We start from the raw sequence: 23,630 nt of genomic DNA on the forward strand, positions 1-23,630 counted from the left end.
AGAAGAGCACAGAGGCTGAGGGCAGCTGATTAGTAGTTAGAATTGCAGAAAGCAGGAGCTAACTTGGAACAGTTCAGCTGGGGTGCTTGAAATGATTTAGTGCAGCGCCTTGTGGGAATTGGGTAGTGTTTGAACAAGTTCTGAGTGTAAGGACGCCTTTGCCAGGTATCTGAGAGCTGTTGTTGTAGTGAGAAATTTATCATTCATTTAGTATGGCAGAGAGATAAAGCAACTAGGAATAGGACAGCCTTTCTACATGTGCTTTACAAAATTTTAGTCATTTGTCACGTGGGAAGCTTTGTGAGAGCCACCCCTCTACTGTGTTGTTGCTTGCAATGCCTTACAGCAATCTTCCCTACAGGCAAAAGTGGAGAGAAAAAGGAGGAAGGAGAGTGCTAGGGAGTGTCTGCTGTTCCTCCCACAGTAATTCATTTTCTGTTGCCTTGCAAATCTATACAGCTCTTAAGCTCGGTATGGTTTGTCTTGGTTTTATTGTTTGTTTTTTTCTTAATTTCATTTTTATAGAAGCAAATTGCTGTTGTCATGTGAATAATGCAAAGTGGAACTGTTTCTTCCTGTAGCTCTTGTGTAGATGATAAGAACATAATAACTGTCATACTTTGAACTTGTGGTCCATCTGGGAGCATTGCCTCCAACACTGAGTAAAAAACAAACTGAAAACCAACTCCTGTAGTGATCACATGTGGAATAATCTGCCTGTTGATGAGGATTTTGTGTAATACATGATAGAAATTGATTTTAAACATTGTCTTTTCCTTAAAGTCTGTTCCTTTCTAGCATTGCAGCTCTGTAAATACCTAGAATCTGTTTGATTCTTGTCAAATTTCTCTATTCTAAAGTATCTTACTGCAGTGGGTTTTTGCTTTCCTGCTTGTATACTGTGTGTGTGTGCAGTAGGGAACTTTTTCTTTTTCTTTTTAAATAAGTGACCTTATAAATTAGCAAATTATCTAGTTCTTCTTACTGTTTTCACAACTGATTCATCTCTGGTTTGTTGTACAAGTTTATTTGGAGAATGAACCTTGAAACTCATCCGTCTTTTATCTTCTGATTATATAGCATTTACAGAAAAAAGGGAGTACAGTTGTCACTTCACCTTCTCAAGACAGGGTTGTCTTCACATGGATAATTATTTGAGATAGATGAAGGATTTTGAAGGTGAGCAAAAGTTGGCTATGACACATTCAATCTTTGCCTTTCTGCCATTTCCATTATCTTGACTAAGCTATTAGGCACTGTGGAAGAAGACTTGCCAGGAAGATAAATTTGTCTGGTTTGGAAAGAGAACCAATGTAAATCCCTTCTGGTTAGACAGTTTTGTCCTTCGGGGAGGGCCCAATTCTGAATTGTCTCACCTTAAGTCTTGCGTTGAACAGCTTACGAAGACTTAGTGCTGATGAGTGCCAAGGACTACAAAGAAGGATTCCAGATATATTTGACAATAAACAGATTCTACAGAAAACCTGAGGATGCAAGCAAACATTTTAGGCAGCTCTAGTGTCTAGCAGTGGATCCAAATGAGAAAGAATAGGTTTTATCTGAAAAAATAACAAAAAAACCCCACCCACCATGAAAACCAAGAGTACTTAAGTTTTTGTTTAACTCACTGTTCAAGAGTAAACAAGTTTTCATACTTGAAGAAATGGGAATTACAGAAGAACATCTAGGCACATCTTAATAGAGCTTGGAGACCTTGCTGATTCACTGAAACTCTTGCTTCGTGCTGTCACATGACTTCTACAGTATTTTTCTGGATGAATGTTCAAACCTGTAAAAGGAGAGTTTGAATGAGGCCTCATGGGGCAGCTGAGCCGAAAGAACCAGTCGGCTGCTGAAAGGAGGGCCTTGTTTCAAGTTCTGCGGTTCCCTTTCCCCTTGCTTAGGCATCAGGTATGAACTGTGTGTGTTCATAGTGGTCATTCTCTCCCTGACTTGTTAAGTCATGTTAATACTGTTTGTACTTTCACCTTTGCATGAAAGTAGGTCAGTCTTCACAAGGCTTCATGAATGCTCTTGTACTCCTGATATTTAAAAAAAATGTGTACATAAAGGCTATTTCCATGTTTGCGTGAGATTGACTCATTGTTGATAGTAGCCTAGAAGCATGTGATCCAAGTCAAGATGTTAACTAAGGCAGCATTCCAGTGCCAGCTTTGCACCACCTGCTGAGAAATTCTCATAGGATTTTCTTTCATTCACTTTGGTTTCACACTTTAAAGGAGGAGCTTTGTCTTGAATTGGGATGTTGTGTCTAAGAGTTCTTTTTCATCAGTCATCAAGATATAAATTTGGTAAGGAATATATGCCCAGTATATGTTTTCAGATGTCTTTTATCATCCTTCTGGACATTACTCTTTGCATTTTTCTGGATCATGAATTAGTCACGGTCTTTTCAGATTACTAAGTGACAAATGCAGTATTCCAAACTGGAATTGTTGCTATATCTGGGAACTAAAGAACATCCTGTGGGATTAATTTGTGCTGAATAATCCTGCAGGAATGAAATAAAATGATGTAAGGTAGAAACAAGCATGTTCTATCTGCAGACTACTGTCTCAAGCACAATAACATCTGAACTTGATGTTTTAGGTAATGCTGAAGTTCAAATGCGGAAGAAGTGTGGCTTACGCATGCATATATGCAAATTTTTAATGTGAATTTTCAGAGTATTTTCTTAGATTACTGTATTGCCTGTTTATCTCACTTTTCATTTTATTCCGTAGAGCACTGAAAACATTTGTGTTCCGGCTTGCTGAGGGTTTCCTGCCAGTGTGTTTTCTTGTGTTGTATTTCTTATCCACGTTGGCTCACTGCAACCTCACTTTAATCTGTTATGTATGATTTTCTTTTTTTTATGCCTGTTCAGCTCATGAGAACATCCCTAAGACTCCTAAAGGCCTCCTGTAGTTCAGAATCATTCCAGGCTTTTCTAACAAAGCTATTCTGAATTTGACCCACATAACATTACAAATGACTTTGTGCATTTTTCAGTATTTTTCTGTTCCCACACTGTGCTTGGTACAATTTGATATTAAATACCATAACAAACGAGAAAGCTTTTGACATCTTATGTTTTTGTTGTTAGCAAGTATTGTTTGCATAAGATTTATCTCCTGAGAGGAAAAGGGATTGCTTTAGAGAAATATGCTTGCCTTCACTAGTCTAACAATTGGTAATCTGTTCCAATGTGGGTGTGTATATGCACTCTTCTCTGAAATGTTTTCTCAATTGTGAGGTTTCCCTGTTGTAAGTTCCCAGCTGGGAAAAGGAAATGTATTTTCAGCAGGAACTGGTCTTGTCTTATTTCTGAGTGACAGTTTGGTGACTCCCTCCTTTCATGCTTAAATGTGCAATAAGGTAAATTTTCTGTACTGTCTTGGTTTGAATAAAAGCTTACTAAACTGATGCTGATCACCTTCAAATAGCATTTCATTTGAATTCTGGAGTTACTGCACACCCTTTAGGCCTGTTTGCATGCATAAATTATCTATTTTTGGTCTAAGCCAAAAACTTTTAGTTCTGTGCTTCTCTTCTGAAAATGGACAAGGTAAAAACTATTACTGTTGAAGACAAACTGTCTGCTCTCTGTATGTTTGTCTTTGGTTCTACTTGCTTCACTGGCTAAAATATAATTCCTGGAGTTCAGTGCCTTTCTGGATTCTCCCATAACCATTGAACTCCAGTATAAGTTGGCTGAATCTGCTAAAATCATAGAGATTGAATAAATGTGATGAGCCAGTATATCTTAGCCTGGAGAATTTTTTATTACTTGATTTAAGAGAGGCGAACAGCAGTTCTTTGGAGTGATGCCTGCAAGCAAAGCTGAATTTCTTCCACAGAAATGTGTATGCTTCATCTGTGGAATTGGTGAGATGCCGCAAACATGGAACAAGAATTTCATGTTTATAAAAAGCTTTTGCACTGGAAAGCCAGATGAAGTGTACTGGAGTCCATCTTTTGGTAAGCAGATGTTTTCTTCAGGCTTATTCCATGTGTTCCACATGGAGCCCAAGACAAAAATGCTTCCTCACCTGTGTTCAGCTGCACTAATAAAGGCATGCGCTGTGTCTTCTAAGCAGTGGTGGGAGTAACAACGAACGCCTATGGATCTGCTTCTTTTCCTTAACAGCTCTTGCTGCTGGATTAATAGCTTGTACAGGGAGAGAAAGTGAAAATGACAAGTACTCCTATTCCCATTCTACCTTGTTTCTTTGCTCCTTCCTCTGGAAGTAGTGATTACTGCTGCATACTTTGCAGTCCCTGTCATGGGGTAAGCAGCAGGCTTTCTCTGCTGCTTTGTGCTGTTTTTGGAAATCACCTCTGTGGAAAGGTTTGCATTTCCTTGTGCCTGACATGCATTGCTGTCCTGAAAGGAGTACTTCTCTTGGCATTGACAAGATTGTTCTACTGTGTTGTAAATGGGAAATTTTGTCTGTTCTGCATTGCTTACTGTATCTGAATGGTCTAAAGCAGAAGGAGCCAAATTCAGCCTATAGCAGCTGTAACTTTGTGGACTCTATATTGTTTCTGTTAGAGTTACTTCTTTAAATGTAAGCTGATCCCACATGTCTGGGATACTTCAGCATAATACAGATCTTCTGCCAGCCCTGCGAGATGTTGAACAGCACACAATGGCACTTGTGGAACCTAACACAGGAAATACACACCTTGGAGACATCCTCTGCCTTCTGTTTGTTTTAGTAAAGCCACATTTGTTGGTTGTCCAGTAGAAGTGAGTAGATGTAAATCCAGAACGTATTGTTTTGATTACCTTGTCTTTCTTTATTCATAATAAACTCCATAGGTGCCTTCTAAACTGTCTTAGAGGAGTGAATTAAATCATCCATTTATGATTTGACTACTTCCAGTAGTAGAGACTCCATTACAATCTGAGTGAGGTGTTCTAGTGTTTGACTGCATCCCATTTCATGATTGTATATGACATTTTTGATTCCCTTCTGCATGCTTTAAGGAAAGCTTTTCTTTCTCTTCTAAGATAAATATTACGACTTTCTCAAGCCTTGGTGTTATTGGATATTTTTTTTTCCTGGTCTTTCACTTAATCTAATGACACTTCCCTGTCCTGATCTCTTTGATTCTATTTTTCTATGTATTCTTTGGGGACATCAGGACAGACAACAGTAGTGTAATGAGAATTGTTCTTGTGTCAACTACAGACTTCATAAAACCTTTTTCTCCAGCTTCGTAATTCTTTAATCTCCAAAGCAGACGTCAGTCCTTTGAGGCCATGACTGATTCTCACAGATGGTTCATGAAAATATACAAATTCTGCCTCCAGAATTTTCCCCGGGGTTGAAAATATTAACTTCTCTCTCTCTCTCTCTCTTTCTCTCTCTCTTTTTTTTCCTAGGTGCAAATATCCATACCCATGGGTTTCTTATAATTCCTACCAATTCCCTGTTTATTAAATGAAACTTCTTGTCTGAATATTTGCTGTGATTTGCTGTGATTTGCTTTTTTCGCTTACTTTCTAGGAAGTCCTATGCACATCTAATCATGAATCTTGGGCTCCTTTGGGGCAGGTAGTGTTAAATGGCAAAGAGCATGGACAGGTCCCATGGGATCATACTGGAAAGGTATCACTCGGTGAAAATCTACTTGTTCACATGTACATCCTGGAGCCCTTAAATCAAATCCAATATCACTAAATCACTTCTAAGATTGTATAAATGTACTTTTACATTTCTAATGAATTGAGCAAAATATCTTTCACTACAAAATAGTGTATCTTGCAGAAGCCTGAGAATATCACATAAAATCTTAGTTTTAGAACACAGATTGAAAGAAGACTTTTATCTGTAGATCTGTTGATTGGCTCTTGTTGCATAGCTTAACTTAGAATCTTCATAATCAAATAATCACCAGTTATTCCAGTACATTAAAAATATTTTGCTTCACAAAATCTTCTTAAGGCTGACAGGCCTATAATTATTTGAGGCATCCAGTTTTCCTTTTGTAAATGTTGTCATAGCATTTGTTTTCTTTCTTTTCTTTTGAACTTTTCCAGTTTCGTTTTTCCAAATCATCACAATGATAAGCATTACAAATCCAGGCAGTACCTATGCCATCTCTTTCAACACACTTGGATACAAGTTACCCAGCTTTGCTGATGTAAAATTGTCCAATTAGTAGCGGCTGTTTAACATCTTCTTGAGTTACTGGTGGAATGGAAACTATTTCATCATCACAATATGAATGTTCTTTGCTTTTTCTCAGACAGATGTGTGTATTAAACTCCTCCTGCTTTTCTTTGTTACTGACAGCAATCGTACAGTTTCCATCTAATACTGCAAATCTTTTTCTCCTCCTCTCTCTGAGGATATTTATACAAATTCTGTATAGCAGTTCAAGCCACTTGAATCTCATGTTTCTTTTGTAATGTTTTAATTTAATTTTTTTTTTTTGGTCCTACTGTAAAATTGTCACCCATTGTGGGGTCAACTGGTAATTCTGGTGATGAGGATTTCAGGCTGCCATGGAGGAATTAATGTCTTTTGCTAAAGAAAAATGAAATAGTGTAGCTCGTCTTTAATATAAGCATCCTGATGACAACTGTTTCTTTACTATAGTGGCTGTAGATTGGTGATGTCTTTCCACTGAATCTAAGCATAGAAGAGCTCAAACACTGACTTCAGCTGTCCATTAAGAATGAGAAGATTCTTGCTTTTGAAGGTGCCTGCTTCCTCTTCCTGGTTGAAAAGGACACATAAACTACTAGATTTCTGATTACTTCTGATTCTTAGGTGACCTAGGGTAGGGGTATAGCAGGTCATCTTTGTTCAAATATACAGAAAAGGGAAACTGCCAAGAGAAACATTGTCAAAATTTCAGTTTTCCAATTTTGGTTTTCTAAAATGTGGCTCTTTACAGCGTTTGCCTTGGCTCTTGTTCACTGGTGATTACTGGTTAAAAAGTGAATGCATCTTTTAAGAATAAATCAGTAATTCGTATACACCACACTTGGCACATGACATTTAAAATCTGTTCCCAGATGAGAGAGACTGATTCATGTGATCAGCACTTTGTTTGAATTGGATCTGTATAGCAATTTGGTCTTCTTAACTTTCCAATTATCTGTATTTAATTTCATCTAATAGGTACAGAAAATAGAGATCTATAGATTGCTTTTGTGGATTATGCAAAGCAAATTTTAACAGGTGAGAGGAGTAGAGTGACTGCAGAGGTCTTTGGGGGAGAGCTTTTAATTGTCTTAAAGGTATCACTGAAAGAGAAATGCAGAAGAAGCTACACAGTCAAAACTAGAATAAGGCTTAGAGAGCAGAATCTTGAGGTGATCTTTGGCTTTCTGAGACAACACATAATTAATTGTTGATATCTTAGCTATGCTTTAATATCAGATAGTTTGTTTAAGATGTTTCAAGACCACCGTATCTGTAACATCTCTGCAGATTTGTAGGCGCAAATCGCACCTATGCCTTCTGAAAGGTCATTCACATTTTGATAGAATCTGTTTTTTTAAAAAAGATAAAATCAACAGAAAAACCTTGCTGAGTTCGGTAGCTTGACAGTATTGTAATTACAGATTTCACACTGTTATTCTGACCTTATTAAATTGCCTTCAACATCTGCCAGCTGTCACCATCAACTGCAAATTGCTATGTATGGTAACAGGTAACCTGCTTTTATTGCCATGTAATGTGTGAGATGTAAATAACTTTGTGCTCTAATTACATGGCACTTACCTTACGACTGAAGTAATTACATGGCTGTTTGTACCCTGTAAAAAGAAAAGTGATAACTCCTTTGTTTTTCATAATGGTGTTGCTTGATTTTCTTTAGCGTGTTTACATATTATGTTTTCAGTAGCCTCAGCATTTATGATCTATTAACTACTCATCTCTCTTCTCTTAAAACTGCATCAATGATTTCTAGAGGGTCCAAGTTTGTTGGCAGAACATTTTTTGAGTGGAATTTTCAAATACAGCCTTTAGAGCTCTCTTCTTTTATTTCCATGAGAAAGTCAGCAGAACAAACAAGTCTTAAAGCACATCTGTATATCTCCAGCGAATTCTTTATAATACTGTGTTTGAAATGAATTAGGTTTATCAGTAAATTACTGTCAGCTTTTTTAAGCAACGAAATGAACTATCTTTTTATTAGTTGGTGCATGGCTTATCTGCCAACTTTATTTTAAATGCAGGCATGATTTGAGTCTATAGCACTTGGTAGAAACAAGTTAGCTGCGCTAAAACTGGAAGCATTAATGATTGTTGTGCTTACAGCACTGTCTATGTAATTAGAATAGCTAATGTAATGTTTATCCGTGTATGGAAATCGATAGTTTCTCAGGATGCAAACAGATTTATTGTTGACGCACCACACTGTCTATACTCTGAGGAGGATGGAAAAATTGGAAATGCTGCAAAGGACTGAAGCATGCATGGCAGATGCTTGGCGTTCAGACGGTGCAGTGATGTTGGTGGGAAGGCAGAAGAGGGCACTGTGCAGCTGTCTGGTGACCCGACTGCGGCGTGGCGCTGGAAGAGGCGCTTGTGGGAGCAGTTGCAGCTGCTGGTCTGCTTCGTAGGCACCGAATTAACAAACAGACAAAAAAAAAAAAAACAACAAAAACCCACCCTAAAAAAACCCCAAGAAACAAACGAACAAAAAAAGCCAGCCACCAACAAAACACCTTCCGTTTTACGCCTTTTTCTTTTTGTAGAGTGATAGAATTCCCCGAAGAGCGTACTGATGCGGGTGCCCCTCTTGAGAATATCTTGCAGGGTTTCAGCCTTCGGTCCTGCTGAGTCTCCGGCTGGGAGCGTCGGGCTTTCCCGTCGGGGCGGACTCCGGGGTAGGTCCGGCAGTGGAGGGCTTCATCCTGCCGCTGGGCGGTAGATGGCAGTGCTGTCCCGTTGCGCTGCTAGAACGTGGGCCGTCGGAAAGTAAAGGCGCCCTTCACTGCGTGTCTGAAACATTTAACAGCTAGGTTAAATAGAACTGGGTCAGTTCCTTCAAGACTGTTACCGGTGTCGAAATTTGGCAGAGAGAGGGAAATGGGATGTTAACGGTATTTACAAATAGGTGCTAAAAGCATTTGTGTTCTTTGGTTATCTGTTCCCTATGAGATTCAAAGATACAAGAACATCATGCTCATATAATGCCATCTAATGCCACTTCAAACATAATCAGAAGTCACTGCAGTACATGTGCTCCTAACTTTTTTTTTTGTCCCTCTAGGGGAGTTTGCTCTCTGCAAGAAAGGCTGATGGTTAGTGATGTGCACTGCATTCCTGTAAATTTCACGTTTCCCCATATTGAAACATCTCTACCATCTGAAAACTTGATGACTCATAGTTTATCAGTCTTTTAGGTCTTAAATCAGAGCCAGTCCCTCTTGGGTTTTCTAGTACCGGAAATCTTTGTGGAGATCTTTTACTGTTTATCCACAAGCACGCTTTGAAGGGAAAGATCGATTGATCACTTTTCTTGTCCTAATGCCATTTGATTACAAAAATAAGTTCTCCCTTCTCCAATCCCTCCCCCCCAAAGTATTTAATCTATATCATTTTAAAGTAAGTATTTAGAATTGGTCATTCTGACGGCACATCAACAGAAATCACTTCCTCAGAGTATGCAGTCTCTGTGGCAATCTCAAATTCTTTCTGTCCTGAAGTTTTTATTAATAACTATGTAAAGTACATCGTTCTTTAAATTTTAAAACAAGTGTACATGTCATAGAAGTACTGCATCAGAAAATAAGAGGAATGTAGTGTGTACTTTTTCACAATTGTTTGTGATGCACCTGAGTAGAATCAATGTAACAAAACTGTGCTTAAAGGCATGCATTTTTTCACTTAGACTGAGAATTTCATTAAATTATTTGTTTAGAAATTTGGTTTCATTGGTTTGTATTTATTTATTTATTTGTTTTTGTATGCACATTCAGACTCATCGGATTTTTGCAGGGTCTGGAAAAAAAACAACCCCTGAGTTTATTTTCCTAGATTCAATTAATGGAACAGCATATTGGAAATGCAGTACTTTATGGCAAGCTCTTCTTGCCGATATGAATGCTTGTTCTACTTCTTTTTGTGAGTATGGCAATTGCCAGCACAAGACTATAAACATTTAAAATGCAGTTTTAATAGTTACTTAACGTGCGTTTTACTGCTTACGTTGACAGAAATACATTTTGCCAGTTGTCATTTTTGAACTTAGAATGTATTTTAGAGAGGCTAGATTTGTGGTCTTTCCTTAATGTTTTCTTTATGAAATACATATGAATATTTAGATTGCTTTGAAAGGATTTAAAAAAATGCTTTTAATGATAGTTTGTATCAAATATTGTCAAAGTTTGCCTGATAGTGAAGATGATCAAGAGAGAAAGCAAAACTAACATCATCCTGTAGTTTTTCTAGAAATCCTAAAGACTGCTTGCTACAGAAGGTCTTACAAACTGAATCATAGTCTTACAAATCAAGTCTTAGCAAATAATTAAGTCTTACAAATTGAATCATAAAAAAATCCCCTCAAACTGAATGAGTGACAGCACATACAGTTTCAATAGTCAAAATGCTGGGTATGATATACTCACAGGAAGATTAGTATTAATAGTTATTTTCAAGGGAATAAATGGTCATAATTATGAAGTCAGTTGTCTTCTGTGAGTTGCTGATATTGCTAAACAATGCATTACACAAATAAAAATTACAAGATCTCTTGACTGGCAGTACTTTGGAAGCACCCCAGAAATTGCTTGAGTGAGGCACACAGGAAAAGACATCAGTAACTTCTTTCCTTTCTCTCTTTTTTTTTTTTTTTGAGTGGATGGAGTTTTGTCCAGCAAAAGTTTGCAGTATAGCTACATAATGCTTACTGTACTGTAAGATATATCATGGTAAGCCGTGGATTTTTTTCGTGTGTTTATGTAGACAGAAGAAAATTTGGCTTTACATTTCTGCATAGCCAGACTTGCTCTTACGTTTGTAATATTTAGAAAAGTTCAATAGGGGGCCCTTGGTGCTTTGATCTAGTGCCACAGTGCAGTTTAATGAGAAAGGGGTTTTTCAATATTATCTGCAATATTAAAAATTCTGCCAGGTCTATCTTAAATAATAAAATGGGAGATCTACACCTTGGAAATCTTCTTGTATTTTTGGGCACTCTTTCTGTTTGAAACAGGTAATTACAAAAACCTCCGGATCAATTTTTGTAAAGGGGCACCCTGATGGGTGCCATGACTGAAGTGTGACATGAGCCTTTTCCAATACAATGGGTGGCCTAACATTCCTTAGGAAGGCCAAGCTCATTAAATATTCTCTTCTTTTTTTCCACCCTCTCCCCCTCTTCATGCACTTAGCTTGAGTTGCGCTAAGTCTGAGGTTTCTTCACTGAGGACTTAGGAAAATTGCATAGAGTTCTCAGATTGAATTTTTTATGTGTATGACTTCATGATGGCATTAGCATGTGCTTTGATCCATGTGTGAATGGCACTGGGTCGGCTCTTATTGCCATATCCAGATGGTGTTACAGGGAACAAACAGTTGTGTTTTAGGATTTCTCAATAGACTGTCTAGACTGGTCTTGCAGCAGACAGATACAGCCACCCATCAAATTAGCGTTTGTCAGATTTATGGTAATGGTTCACCAAAGCCTTCCTGTCATTGACATTAAGATTTACGCCTCCGAAGTTATTTTATCTTCCACAGAGTGTAAAGTCTGATCATGTGTATGTGTGTGATTATCTACATGTAGATGCAGTTTGCATATATAAATTAACTAAAAGAGGGGGAAAAAAAATGGTGGAGAAAGGTAATTTCTGCAGTAAAAGACAGAATTTTTAAAGTATTTTTAAGCGTCCAGATCCTGCAACTGGAATGATGAAGGAAGCTTTCCTTCTCCTGTCTGTCCCCTCCCTTCTAATGATAATACGGATGTTCTGTTCCTGTCGGTGTATCCCATATGCCCTTTTTGGAAAGAAAAACATGTATGTGGATTACTACTGCTAGATTTTGCACTTTCATGTTACACTGCAGTAATACGAGCTGCTCCCTGTACACAGTGGGAATAACCTTTTGACAGGCAGTATGTCCATTCTCAGTGGAAATGTTTTCCCAAGTCTGGCCAGGGCTCCTTTGATCATGCCACCTCAAATGTAGGGGTCATAGCTACTATGCAATGCAAGAACTGTTGGTAGCTGACCAGAGGAGAGAGGATTTTGAGAAGGGCATGTTTAAAATAAGCCAAATGCAGTGGATTTTTCATATTATTATTTTATTTTTTTTTAGGGCGTCAGCAATTTACACTGCAGTGGGAAGGCTAAGCAGGAGCTCTGGGAAAAAATTGTAAAGGTAGCTGAACAAGGTAGTATGCATTCGATTGTGGAAATGAGATTGTGGAAATTTCAGATAGCTGAACTGCAGTGGTGATTTGTGGGCTTGAACATGTCAGAGCATGTTTTGGAAATGTTTACATGTTGTAAGGATATTTCAAAAATAGCAAAGGGAGTAGGGGGCTGATGAAAAGATAGAGATGTTATAGTGAACTGTGTATTTTAGGAATGCTACACTTAATGAAGAAGCAATTTTACAGAACATCCAAATTGATTTGCAAGTATTTCTGTGTTATGTGCTTCAGAAAATCAGAATCAGAAAGTCCTATATTTGCTAGAAATAAGAATAATTATTTCTGATTGTGAGTAAGAAGAAGAATTTGATCAATTACAAAGCCATTTTGTAGACAGCTTAATTCTCTGCTCTTGCTTGAAGGAACTTTGTGACACTGGAAGAAAGTAAACATGTCTGATGTATTAATTGACAAGAGTCGGCTTCAGGAAGCACATGTGTGCTCCCTGTGCAGTCTTTCTGGGGGGCTCAGAACCTCCCTGTTATACTGCAGCAGTGTTCCCCTGAATGTTGGAATAGTCTGCTAGTTTGTTCTTCACAAATACTTGATCAGAGATGTGATGGTATAATCTTTTTTTACTGGATAGATTTCTGCAATACGTCTGTGCTGAACATCTTTGTCTGCTTCACAACTTTTCTCTGTGCAAGTACTTTAGTGAAAGGAGCGCAGATATCAGAAGAAAATCTTTTAACAGCCGAATAAGAACTCATTTACCGCATTTGGAGGAGTGTGAAGAGAACTATTTTTTTTTTTAAGATTTCCCTTAGGAATATTATTTATGAATTTGGGAACAATAGACTTCTGGGAACAATAGTTTGTCAGACTGTCTCCATGCTATACCTTTTCTTACCTCAGTGGAGGATGCAATGTTGTTTTCTGATTGTCTTTACCCAGAACAAAAGAGACTTGTTTTGATTTTTCATGTACTCCAATCTTATCAAAATAAGCACATGTTGCATTGATGCGTTTTTATTAACCGGTAAATTTTCTGTATAAAATTTAAGTTAGCAATACTAATGCAGCACTTTAAACAGTTGAGTAAGCGTTTTAAATTCACTGTAGTGCTATTCCAGGTTTAACTAGACATTGTGAAATGTGTTCCTATGTACAATAAATACAGATGGTATTTCTTTCAAGCCTCTAAGTTACATTTTCTTACTTTTTATTCCTTGCTCACACAGCATCAGAAAACCTTACCTGCCCTTGGAGTCTTTAGATGAGATATTTTTCTTTGAAGAACATGGACTTTCCTTTAAGCTGTGCTTCTTGTTTTATTTTGGTATGGTAAAAACCTGGGATGAAATCTTTCTTTCTTCATGCTGTCTTCTATCAATCAACTAGAAGATATTCTATGGCCAGTTTAAATTTCTAAAAATCGTTACTTCTATAGGAGGACAATAGCTTGTTTCTTTAAAACTATTCTCACTTGAATGCATGTTGATTATTGTTTTGAATACAACTCTGTTGCTCATTAGAAATGAGTTTATTGGAGAAACGTTAAAAGGTGCATGTTGTATTATATATTTATTTCCTTAATGTCAATTCTTAGGGCAGCCAAAACATTGAGGAGGTAACAGAGGGACTAAGGAGAGAGTTGGCTTGGTCTTGGGCAACAGCATGTGTAACTGCTGTAGGTAGGTTTGTTACAAAGCAACAGAAGTAGCCCTGGTGCTACAGTCACAGAAGTTCTGCCTGTGAGCACACAGCTGAAGTGGGTGAGCAATGCTGAAGAGCTGCTGACCCACCTGCTGCAGCTTGCCATCACAGTGGCCAGAGACTTGCTGCAAGATGAGGCACTGCTGAGTATTTCCTCCCATGGTGTTCCTGGGGATGAAGAATGCCATGAGCATTGTCTGCCATGGGAGATGGGCAGGAAGAACAAGTTATGATGTTTTGTTGGGCACTGTGCTTGGAGCAGCCACTGTCATCTTTTCTTTTTGATGGAGATTTTGATGACAGGTGATGAATTAAGAAAGTGGTGTTGTCTACCCTTTCTTCCCAAAGCAAAGAGAGTAAGTTGGATGTGGGAGGAATGGAAGAAGAAGAGTGGGATAAGTGGGAACAGCAGGCAGGCAGCTGAGAGAGGGCTCATTTAAAAAAAAAAAAAAAAAAAAAAAAAAAAAAGGAGATCAGCCTATCCCTGCCATCATAAAGGCACTCACTGGTCCTTGCCTGCTGTGTTTCTATGGGAGCATGGAGCAGAGATGTACCACCACTGGGCACTTGTGGGGCAGCTGCTCTGCAGGCTGGTGCTGCAGCCTCAGCCCCATACTGCCCATGACTGCTCACACCCAGAGGAGAATGAGGCGAGGGGGGCAGTGGAACTGCCTGAGCAGATGTTGGATTGAAAGAAAAGTCGTCTAGAACCATGGCCTAATTCCCTTGTCAGCATACACAGCCCTCACACCCAAATTTACGAGTGTTTTAAATCCTAGCTAGCTGGCCCAGCTGGGAATATAAACTAGACCTCAGGTATTGTTTTAACTCGAGCTGGCAAGCTGCCCACCCTGCAACTGAGGATACAGAATAAATCTGGCAATCCTTCAGAGCTGTCCCACAGTTCCCCCAGAAGCCCAGACAGATGCTTGACGATTCCTTTCCAGTTAATGTGGGAGAGGTTTTTCTTTCCCCCATTCTGTAAAAACAAAGCAAAAAAAAAAACAAAAAAACCCACTCTGTTGTGATCTCTAGAATCTCTAGAAATCTCTAGAAATGCTTCCACTGGTAAAGGAACAGTAACTTGGGCAGTGGCTACTCACCCTGTGACTAAGTAGTGTGGGTGCTTAGGTCTGAGCACCTGGGCAAAGCTGGCGTCAATGAATAAACATGCCTACACTGGAGCCAGTAGACTGTGGGAGTCTGTTCAAATCAATAAGCTGTTCGGGCTTTTTTTTCCCCGTTTCCCTCCAGTGACAATAGCTTTGTTAGGGCACTAAAAACTGGTAAGCTGTATTTGCTGGAAAATGATGTCACCTAAGATTTGAATAGATGGAAGATCAGAGGAGAGCTCTGCAAACTTTGTATGGCAGTCAAAGGACTGTCAGGTTGAAAAGGATCTTGGAAGGTCTGTGGTCCATCGTCAAGGTTGAAGGAGGGGGTCAGCTTGAGGTCTGACCAGGTTGCTCCAGGCTTCATCCACTTTGGCTCTGGTTTTGAAAACCAAGGGGAAGAAACCTCTACAGATAAGGACTGCAAAGCCTCGGGGCAACAATTTCCAATACTGGACTGTACACACAAAGAAAACGTATTTTCTTATATCCATTTTCTTATATTTTGAGCTTCAGTCTGTCCATTGTTTCTTGTCCTTACTCCATTTACAGCTGTGAGTATCACTTCTGAAAGTTCCCAGTACATTTATCCAGATATCTCAATTGCTTTAGATTGTCTGGAAGATTATTCTGTTTGTACTGCTGTGGTCTTGTTAGATTTTATAAGTGAGATTTCTTTTAGCAGAAGGTGCAGCTCAGGCTGCAATATGATTTTGGAGAGTTGGCACATTCAGTATGCCACATGTAGTATAAGTACAAAATACATTTGAACAAACAGAAATATGTACTTTTGGCAATATTGTCATCTGAAACATAAGGCAAAAGTGTGAGGCCTGATGCATTTGCATTAGCAAATGCCTGTTCTGAAAGTAGGGAACCATAGAGTTTTTGTAAGTAACAAAGGGAAATTGAATATTTTGTTTTAATATAGTGCTGTATTTAGGACTGAGTTGTGAGACTGACTGATCTTAATTTCACATTTCAAATAGGAAACACCAGGGCATCAGAAAAGACATTAATAAGCGTATAGAACCAGAAGTCAGCAAAATCCTAGTGTTCTGTTATCTTCACTTATCAGAACACCTTCAGATTCATGTTAAAATAATCAGTTGTGTAAAAGAGATGTCTTAATTCCTTCTGGTCTTGAGGTAGATTTTTCTCTAATTGCTATCAAGTGGATATGTGGTATTTTCAATCTCTTCACAGATTCCTGTTTTGTTTCCTTATGGTTGGTTTTTTTTTTTTTTGTTTGTTTGTTTGTTTGTTTGTTTTTTTTTGTAATAAGTACATGCTGAGCACCAGCCCAGTCTGTGCAGAAGGGACAGCTTAATTAAAATAGATTTAGAAGTAGTGTAGGTAAATAAGCACTAACTTGTGTTTGAAAATTCACCGAGTTAATTCAGGCTGACTTTCATCATGAGTGTTTGTAATGCACAGAGCAGCAAGAATCCACTTCTTAATTCATATTTGCTTTCTTTTTGTACGTTATCTGAAAGAGCTCTCATGTGTGTACCGCTTGCCATTTTAGTTGTGCAGTGGCTGTGCAACCTACATTACCTGTTTTATTTTTAAAAGGTAAAACATCAATTCTGAAAAGAGACATTACATTCTCTTCTTGTGCCTGCTCCAGATATACTGGAGCTTTGCTGTATTCCATAGAAATGTTTTCTAAATCCTATGCCAGGTAATTGTTTTTCTGCAGTGGCACAATAGCATTCTTGATGTGTAGAGCTGCATATGAATAGGAAGTATTATAAATCTAACATCAAGACTGCAATATAAATTTTAGTACAAGACTTGAGCAGCAAGAAGTGCTATTTACTGAAGTGAGAAGCTTCTCTAGTAGAGCAGAAAACTAGGACCAGCTGCAATGGGGAAGGGAGGGACATGGCATGGTGAAATGCCATGATGTGCATTCTGGAATGGTCACTGCTTTGGTTTGTGTTTAAAATTTATTTTTTTAAGCTCGTGTTGTATTAATTACTTTCCAGCTAGCAAGCAACAGAACTGGGTGAAATTAATCTGTCACTTTATTTTTGTGCCCTTCTTCCCCCACCTCTTGTGTGAGGAAGTATTTGTTTCATATTTAATAAGCTTTCTAGAAAACTTTTTAAATACCACTTTTCATTCACTTAAAAATGCTGCAGGCACACATGCTTAAGACATGCAGTAATGTGACAGGAGAATACAGAGAGTTGAGCATAGCATTCTGAGATGGTGCTTTCCATTCTTCTCTTTGCATCGAAACCATTCCTGTAATCACAGTGCTATCACAAATGAAATTTTGCTGAACTAGTAATTGTTTTGTGGTTGAGAGAACACCACAAGAATTTTGTTGCTGAAGTCAGCTGCTGTGGAAATGAGACTCACTCCCCTGACTTGGCCCATACCTATGATCTCTCAACTGCCATAATCACAGAAATTCATGGAGAAATAGATCCACTCCCATTCATTAGCATGAAATCAAGAAGCAGATCTTGGAAAGAATCTGGTAATAGACCAGAAGCCAGCCCGGTGTGGATGAGCAATCTCCACGCGCTGTTTAGCGGCGCTCTGCCTGTTGATTCAGTTGAAATGTCTCATCTCTGGGGTGTAGTGCTTGGTGATACTGGCCCAGAGTTGATGAATACATGGGTAACTATGCTTGAATCCACATTCCTGAAGCAGGGGTGCAGTTTCTAGGAAGGCCAAAGATGGCAAGGGTTTTTAGCTACTGTTACTCTGTAAGCATACAGGAGTACTACAAATAGCTCCCAATAAAATAAAATAAAAAAAACTAAAAAACCCCAAACCAACAAAAAAAGCCTGTCCTTCTCCACTTTTCAGGGTGTGTCTGTCCTTTCATAGTCTGATACAGAAGCTTCAGTCTACTGGTGTCTAAAATTGGCAATTGCAAAAAATAAATAACAAAACTCCAGACCCTGAGAAAAACAAAGCAAATCCCACCCCCAAAGGGAATGAATGAGGCTACACTGCAGGCTTAGGTCTCCCATTCTTGATACGTACTGTTGATTTTGAAGGGCCCCATTTATATGTAACATGTTGGTGCTGAGAATGAAAACCTGACCCTTACCATGCAATACAGTTTAAAATGGCATCATGTGACTGTAGGATAAGCACAACAGAGAAATAGCAGCCTTTCACTACTGATACATTTTTCTTGGGGTATTCAGATGACAGCATTCACTGAGGTGAATTAAGCACAATTTCCTATGTTTTTAGGATATGCATATGTACAGAAAAATAACAGTAGCTTGGTGCAGTATTTTAGATCTTTTCTTACAGAATTTAAAATTACATAATGAAAAAATATGGAGATATTGACTCAACTGGAAAAGAGAGAAGTATAATCTCTAGATAATGTGTGGAAAGCCTGATGCACTGCAGGAGACTTCACCCTCATGATGTCAAACATTTCTAAAATGTGCTCAGTTTTCAGAGTAAAACCTTATGCCCTTCCCCTGTTCACTAATTCCACACACTTGAGATTCGTGATGTGGAGAATGCCTAAGCCAATTAGTACAAAAGTTTGTGTGCAAAACTTCTGTTAGGTGATAAACAATGTAAAGTAGCCCAGAACTGCGGGATAATTATGTTAGTAGGTTTTGAGGGGAAAACATGATGTGAAAAATGTGGACTGAGATTGCTGCCTGTGACTAACCAGAAAATTCTCTCATCTCTTGATTGGGGTAGAAGGGGAGGATTCTGCATCGCTAGTCGAGGTGTTCCTTTTATTTTTCTATGTGTGAGTAGTGGAAAAGTCAAAAAGGTAAAGGATCTGTGCTTTCTTTACCAAAATTAATCTCCACAATCAATTTATAACAGCAAAAACTATGGCCTGAAATTCTTCAGAAATAAATCTATGCCCTTTGTCTTTGTTTTCACTGTCCTAACATACAAGTGATGAAGACTTTTCTAAGTGGCTAATAAGCCATGGAAATAGCACTAGTTGTTGAGATGCTTTATGGGAATATCAATTGAATTTCTCTATATACTTCTTTATATATGGAGATCTGCAAAAAAGTAGCACAGAAAGCATTCTAATCTATTCAGTCTTCTGCTCATCGTGCTTCTTAGACTAATACAAATGAATACTGCAGAAATTCAGAACACAGAGTGGGACTCAAGTGTGGTTAGTATTTATTGAATTCTAAGTATTGGAGAGCTTGCTTGTTTTTTGCCTGCTCTAAGGTCAAATATATATATATTTTAATTTTCCCAAGCTTTTACTCTTCTGACCAGAGATATAAAGTGTATAGTCCAAGCATATGGAGATAATCTTGTTCTACTTTAGAGGGATTATTAGTTTCAAATAAAGATTAAAAGAATGAGCAATATTTGCAACATGTAATGCATCCTAATTTACCTCAAGCAAAGATGGTGTTTATAGCATTGTCCTTCACATGGCGTGCTAGCAGTGCAAAAGAGTGAAGAGTTCAGATTGTGTCAGAGCCACAAGGTAGTTTAATTCCTGTTAAAGTAAGTCATCCACAGTAAGCACTTAAGGGAAATTCAAAGCTATTACAGGAGGATAGCTTGCCAAAAATGTTAACTCACTTATGACAGTCAAATACTGTTGAATTCTTTGAACATGTGTAAAAATGGGAAAACTTGCAGATCTAATTCCAGAAAATGTGGGCAACACACTGATAAATGGTTTTCTCCAAAAATTCACACAGTTCTGTTATGATTTAATTTTGTGTCTTTTTTATTTAATTGAGTGTTTAACTATTGATGGAAAAGCAGTAGTTCCTCCAAGAAAGATGCAGTTATTTACCCTGAATGGAATTCTGTGTGGCACTTGCATTGTATTTTTTTTGTCTTTTAAATTTTTTTTTTCCCTGTTTGGTTACCACAAAATGATTTTTAACAAGGAAATTATGAAAAGAACTTTATTCTTCTGTAATTACATGTATTGAGCTCCCTCTTTTCTACATGGCCATGTAGTAGTGCAATACCGTACTGACTTTTGAGTAGACCTTTTTAGTATATTATTCTTACAAGACCATCTTCCACAAAGCATAACTCCTTATTCTTGAATTAATACAGCTTGAAAATTATGGTGAAGTTTGTCACATCCTGATACATTTGAGTTGTGCTGAAATACCTATGCTTTTACCCCATTTTCTATGCTGGTGGGTTTACTAAGGAAATTCTTATTTTCTTGCCTCAGTATTATTTCAACTGGAATCTGTGGTATATCAAGCTGTCCCTGAAGGATTTTATTCTGTATTTATCTGACACACAAGAAAAATTTTTCTAGGAAATACCACTGAATGGTATGGTTGATTGGAGTAGAAAATATGTTACTATTAGGCTGGAATGTTAGGCTAAGCAGAAGAGAAAAGCAGAAGACAGCAGAAAGACAACTCTTGACCTATCTGTCATTAGAATACTTAAATTTGCCTGGAAATCCAAGTAGGTTTTCATGTTTTTACAACGGAGATCATATGGACGCTCGGTGAAAAAATATTTACCTGGTTTCATGTTCAGTGCTGTACTTATTGCTGTAAATATGCTTTTTTTCTCTTTTCTGTGCACATTTCTGAATCAATTTAAATTCTGTTATTTGTGTAGGATTATTTTTCTTAGGATTTTTACAGGGGTAGGACTCAACTGCTTTTACCATTTAATACTTCATGTCTCTTGTTGAAAAATCTTTAAACGTTCCAAATGGAGCTTAATAGTTCGTTTTGATTCCTGCTTCTGGACAAGGGCTAAATATGAGTCTTCGAACCTTGATTGTGTCCTCTTACCATCAACTATTTTAAATGACTAGTCTTTTTAGGTGGACATTGCAATCATTCTCGTTTCATTTTTTTGCCTTTGAGAAGAGAACAAGCACTGAATTTGTTTTGTTTTGTTTTGATTATTAAGGCCATATTTCTGTGCTGTGGAACAGAGAAGATTGAGTCCTGCCTGAAAGCAAATTCCAAATCTGAACCAAAAAAATAACAACAAGAAACCTGTATAACTATTATGATTAATTTTTTAGTGTATTGAACTTTGTCTTTTCTGCTTTGCACATAGTGTGCTATGGTTTGGAACACACTGGACTTGAGTGGTATTTCAGTAGAATTAATGCGTTAGTAACAACTTTGTTTTTCTCCATCCTGCTCATATTTAGTTTTTTGGTTTTGGTTTTCCTTTTATTTTTTTTGGCTAAATTTTACTCTTCAAGATTACATTATCCTCAGCTTTGTGAGGTTAGTTAGATTTAAAAATAGAATTAAAAAATTTTGCTGGCTTATAAAGTGAACAAATTGCTGTGTTTTGTTTTGTTTTGTGTTTTAAGCCAAATGATTGCTAGTTATTCTGCTACAGAATTCAGGCAATAGTACATTCATTTTGTAATGTACATTTTGCATCACTCTAATCAAAGGCTGTTCTCTGTTTTTTAGGAAAATGTACGAACTTCCATGAGCACATGCTCACTAGAATTCTGTTCTTCTCCACTGAAGTTTTTCTGGTTTAGAGAGTGCTCTTGGAAGCTGCTGATATACAAGTTTAAGATCTGAGTAGTGTAGTTAATAGTGAGATAGCAGTGAAGTTTATGCTGGCTCTGCAAGAGTACTGGTTTGGTTCATAGTAGCAACACCTTGTTGTTCCTGCTCTACAATCCCACCAGGAGAGGATTTACCTGGGTGCATGATGATTCCACTTGGATGTGAGATGAGGTTCCCATGCAGCCCATTTGGAAACAAAGGTTAATGATGTGTCCTGAATTAGTTTCTCTTAAATGACTTTCTTCCCCGACTTTTATAGATTGTTGTCTCTTCCTGATTAATCATTGACCCATTGACAGGGTACAATATGTGTATGTTTTTGGAACAATAAACTTTATAATGTAAGCTTAGATTTGCTACAAAGATGAAGAAACATGATTACTTACATATTCCCTCAAATAAGGAGGACCGTGTTATTACTGCTTAGGAAGGAAAAATTCTTACGGTGCTTTCTATCAGTTGTTGTGATCTTTCTTTGACAAATCTTACTGCAGTCTTACATCCTACACTTCTGAATTTTATTTCCAAATAATGTAATCAAACTGTTCTGCACTCCTTGTATAAAACGAGATGTGCTGTGCCTTATCATCTCCCTTCATTTTTTTACTTTTTTTCAATTATTACTGATTGCTTTGGAGAAGTAATTTGGAGCTATAAATGCTTCCTCTTAAGTGAAAAATCTCTATGGTATGAGTACTGTGTGCAGCTCTTCTTATTCGCTTTATACATTCCTTACATTTCAAAAATACTGATCTGACGATATGTAGATAACTGGCAGTTGCTGACAACTCGCTATAAAGGTTGCTGCATATTTTACCTTTGTAATACAAAAATCCAAACTTCCAGTTTGATTTTTGACTTTAACTAAAAATCTGTATTATTCTATTGGCCTTTAATTATGGAAGTGAATATGAAAAAAAAACTTCAAACAAAAAGGTTGAGTTAAAGCCAGTCTTTTGTTTTTACAACTGATCATATATCTAAGTCTTAAAGCCAGCCATCTTTTATTTCTTAAGCCTGCTTTTACTCATTGTCTCTCTCTGAATTATGCCACTAAATCCAGATTGCTTATGTTTCATTGATAGAATCTCATCATTATGGCAATTCTCCCCTGAAATTTTCTCTCAAGCCAGTGTGAGGAGGAGTTTCCCAGTTTGGCAAGATTTATGCTGATATAGATTAAATGGTGAAAGTTTTGTTCCAGTAAGCAGCAGTAAGTCAGTTTTTTGCTGAAGTATATGCAACCTACTCAGAAAAAGTTTTAAATCTCTTACAGCTGTGCACTGAAGCAGGCAAGGGACTAAGCACCCCTGAGCTGTGCTCGATTATCAGAATTGCATGTTGAGTTTATTTTTGCTTGGATTTATGATCATATTTCACCCACATTAGATATATTCTGAAGCAACAACCTGTTGTCCTTTTATCTTAAGAGAATTTTTATTTACACAATTTTCAGATTGTGTAATAATTATCCAACAGACACTCAACACGCACTGTCAGTGAAAGCAGAAGCACTGGGACAGTTGTGGCACAGGACGGCTTCAAGTTGATGATGCTTCTGTTCTTTGAAAGTGTTTTCTGCAACTGTTCATAGGCTGCATCCAAGCAATGCAGCTCTGAGAGTAAGAACAGATCTTTAAAAAAAATTAATAATATATATATATATATAAATATAATTTAGTGATACCTTCCTGATTTCAAGCATCTTATACCTTTTAACTGATAAGAAGTAGCTGTTGTGATACCAGCAGAAACTTGTTGGTTTGAGTTGTCTGCACTGCAAGATTGCTTGCTGCTGTACCTGTGGGTAGGTGAGTAGGCATAGATGTGTGTAAGGCTGTTTCAAGAGTGAGGCCTTGATAGTGGTTTGTTTTTTGTTTTTTTTTTTAAACCAAGCAAAGAAAACAGCAAAAAACCCTTGCTAACTCCCATTTTCTTCCTGCCC

General features: G+C 37.7%; 1 protein-coding gene across 6 annotated transcripts in view; it reads left to right on the forward strand.

Annotated features, from left to right (window-relative positions):
- ARL15 (ADP ribosylation factor like GTPase 15) overlaps positions 1-23,630 on the forward strand; it is a 231,155-nt gene that overhangs the window by 56,183 nt on the left and 151,342 nt on the right. The window contains exon 1 of one of the 6 annotated variants that reach the window (XM_052670235.1): positions 3,940-3,981. The exons of the other annotated variants lie outside the window; for them this stretch is intronic. Coding sequence (XP_052526195.1) covers positions 3,955-3,981 — 27 coding nt within the window. The 5' untranslated portion in view covers positions 3,940-3,954. Of the gene's footprint in view, positions 1-3,939; positions 3,982-23,630 lie in introns of those variants that run through there. 6 annotated transcript variants of the gene reach the window in all.

Source organism: Tympanuchus pallidicinctus, unplaced genomic scaffold, assembly GCF_026119805.1.
Source record: "Tympanuchus pallidicinctus isolate F22 unplaced genomic scaffold, pur_lepc_1.0 scaffold9, whole genome shotgun sequence".
Classification (NCBI taxonomy): Eukaryota; Metazoa; Chordata; class Aves; order Galliformes; family Phasianidae; genus Tympanuchus; species Tympanuchus pallidicinctus.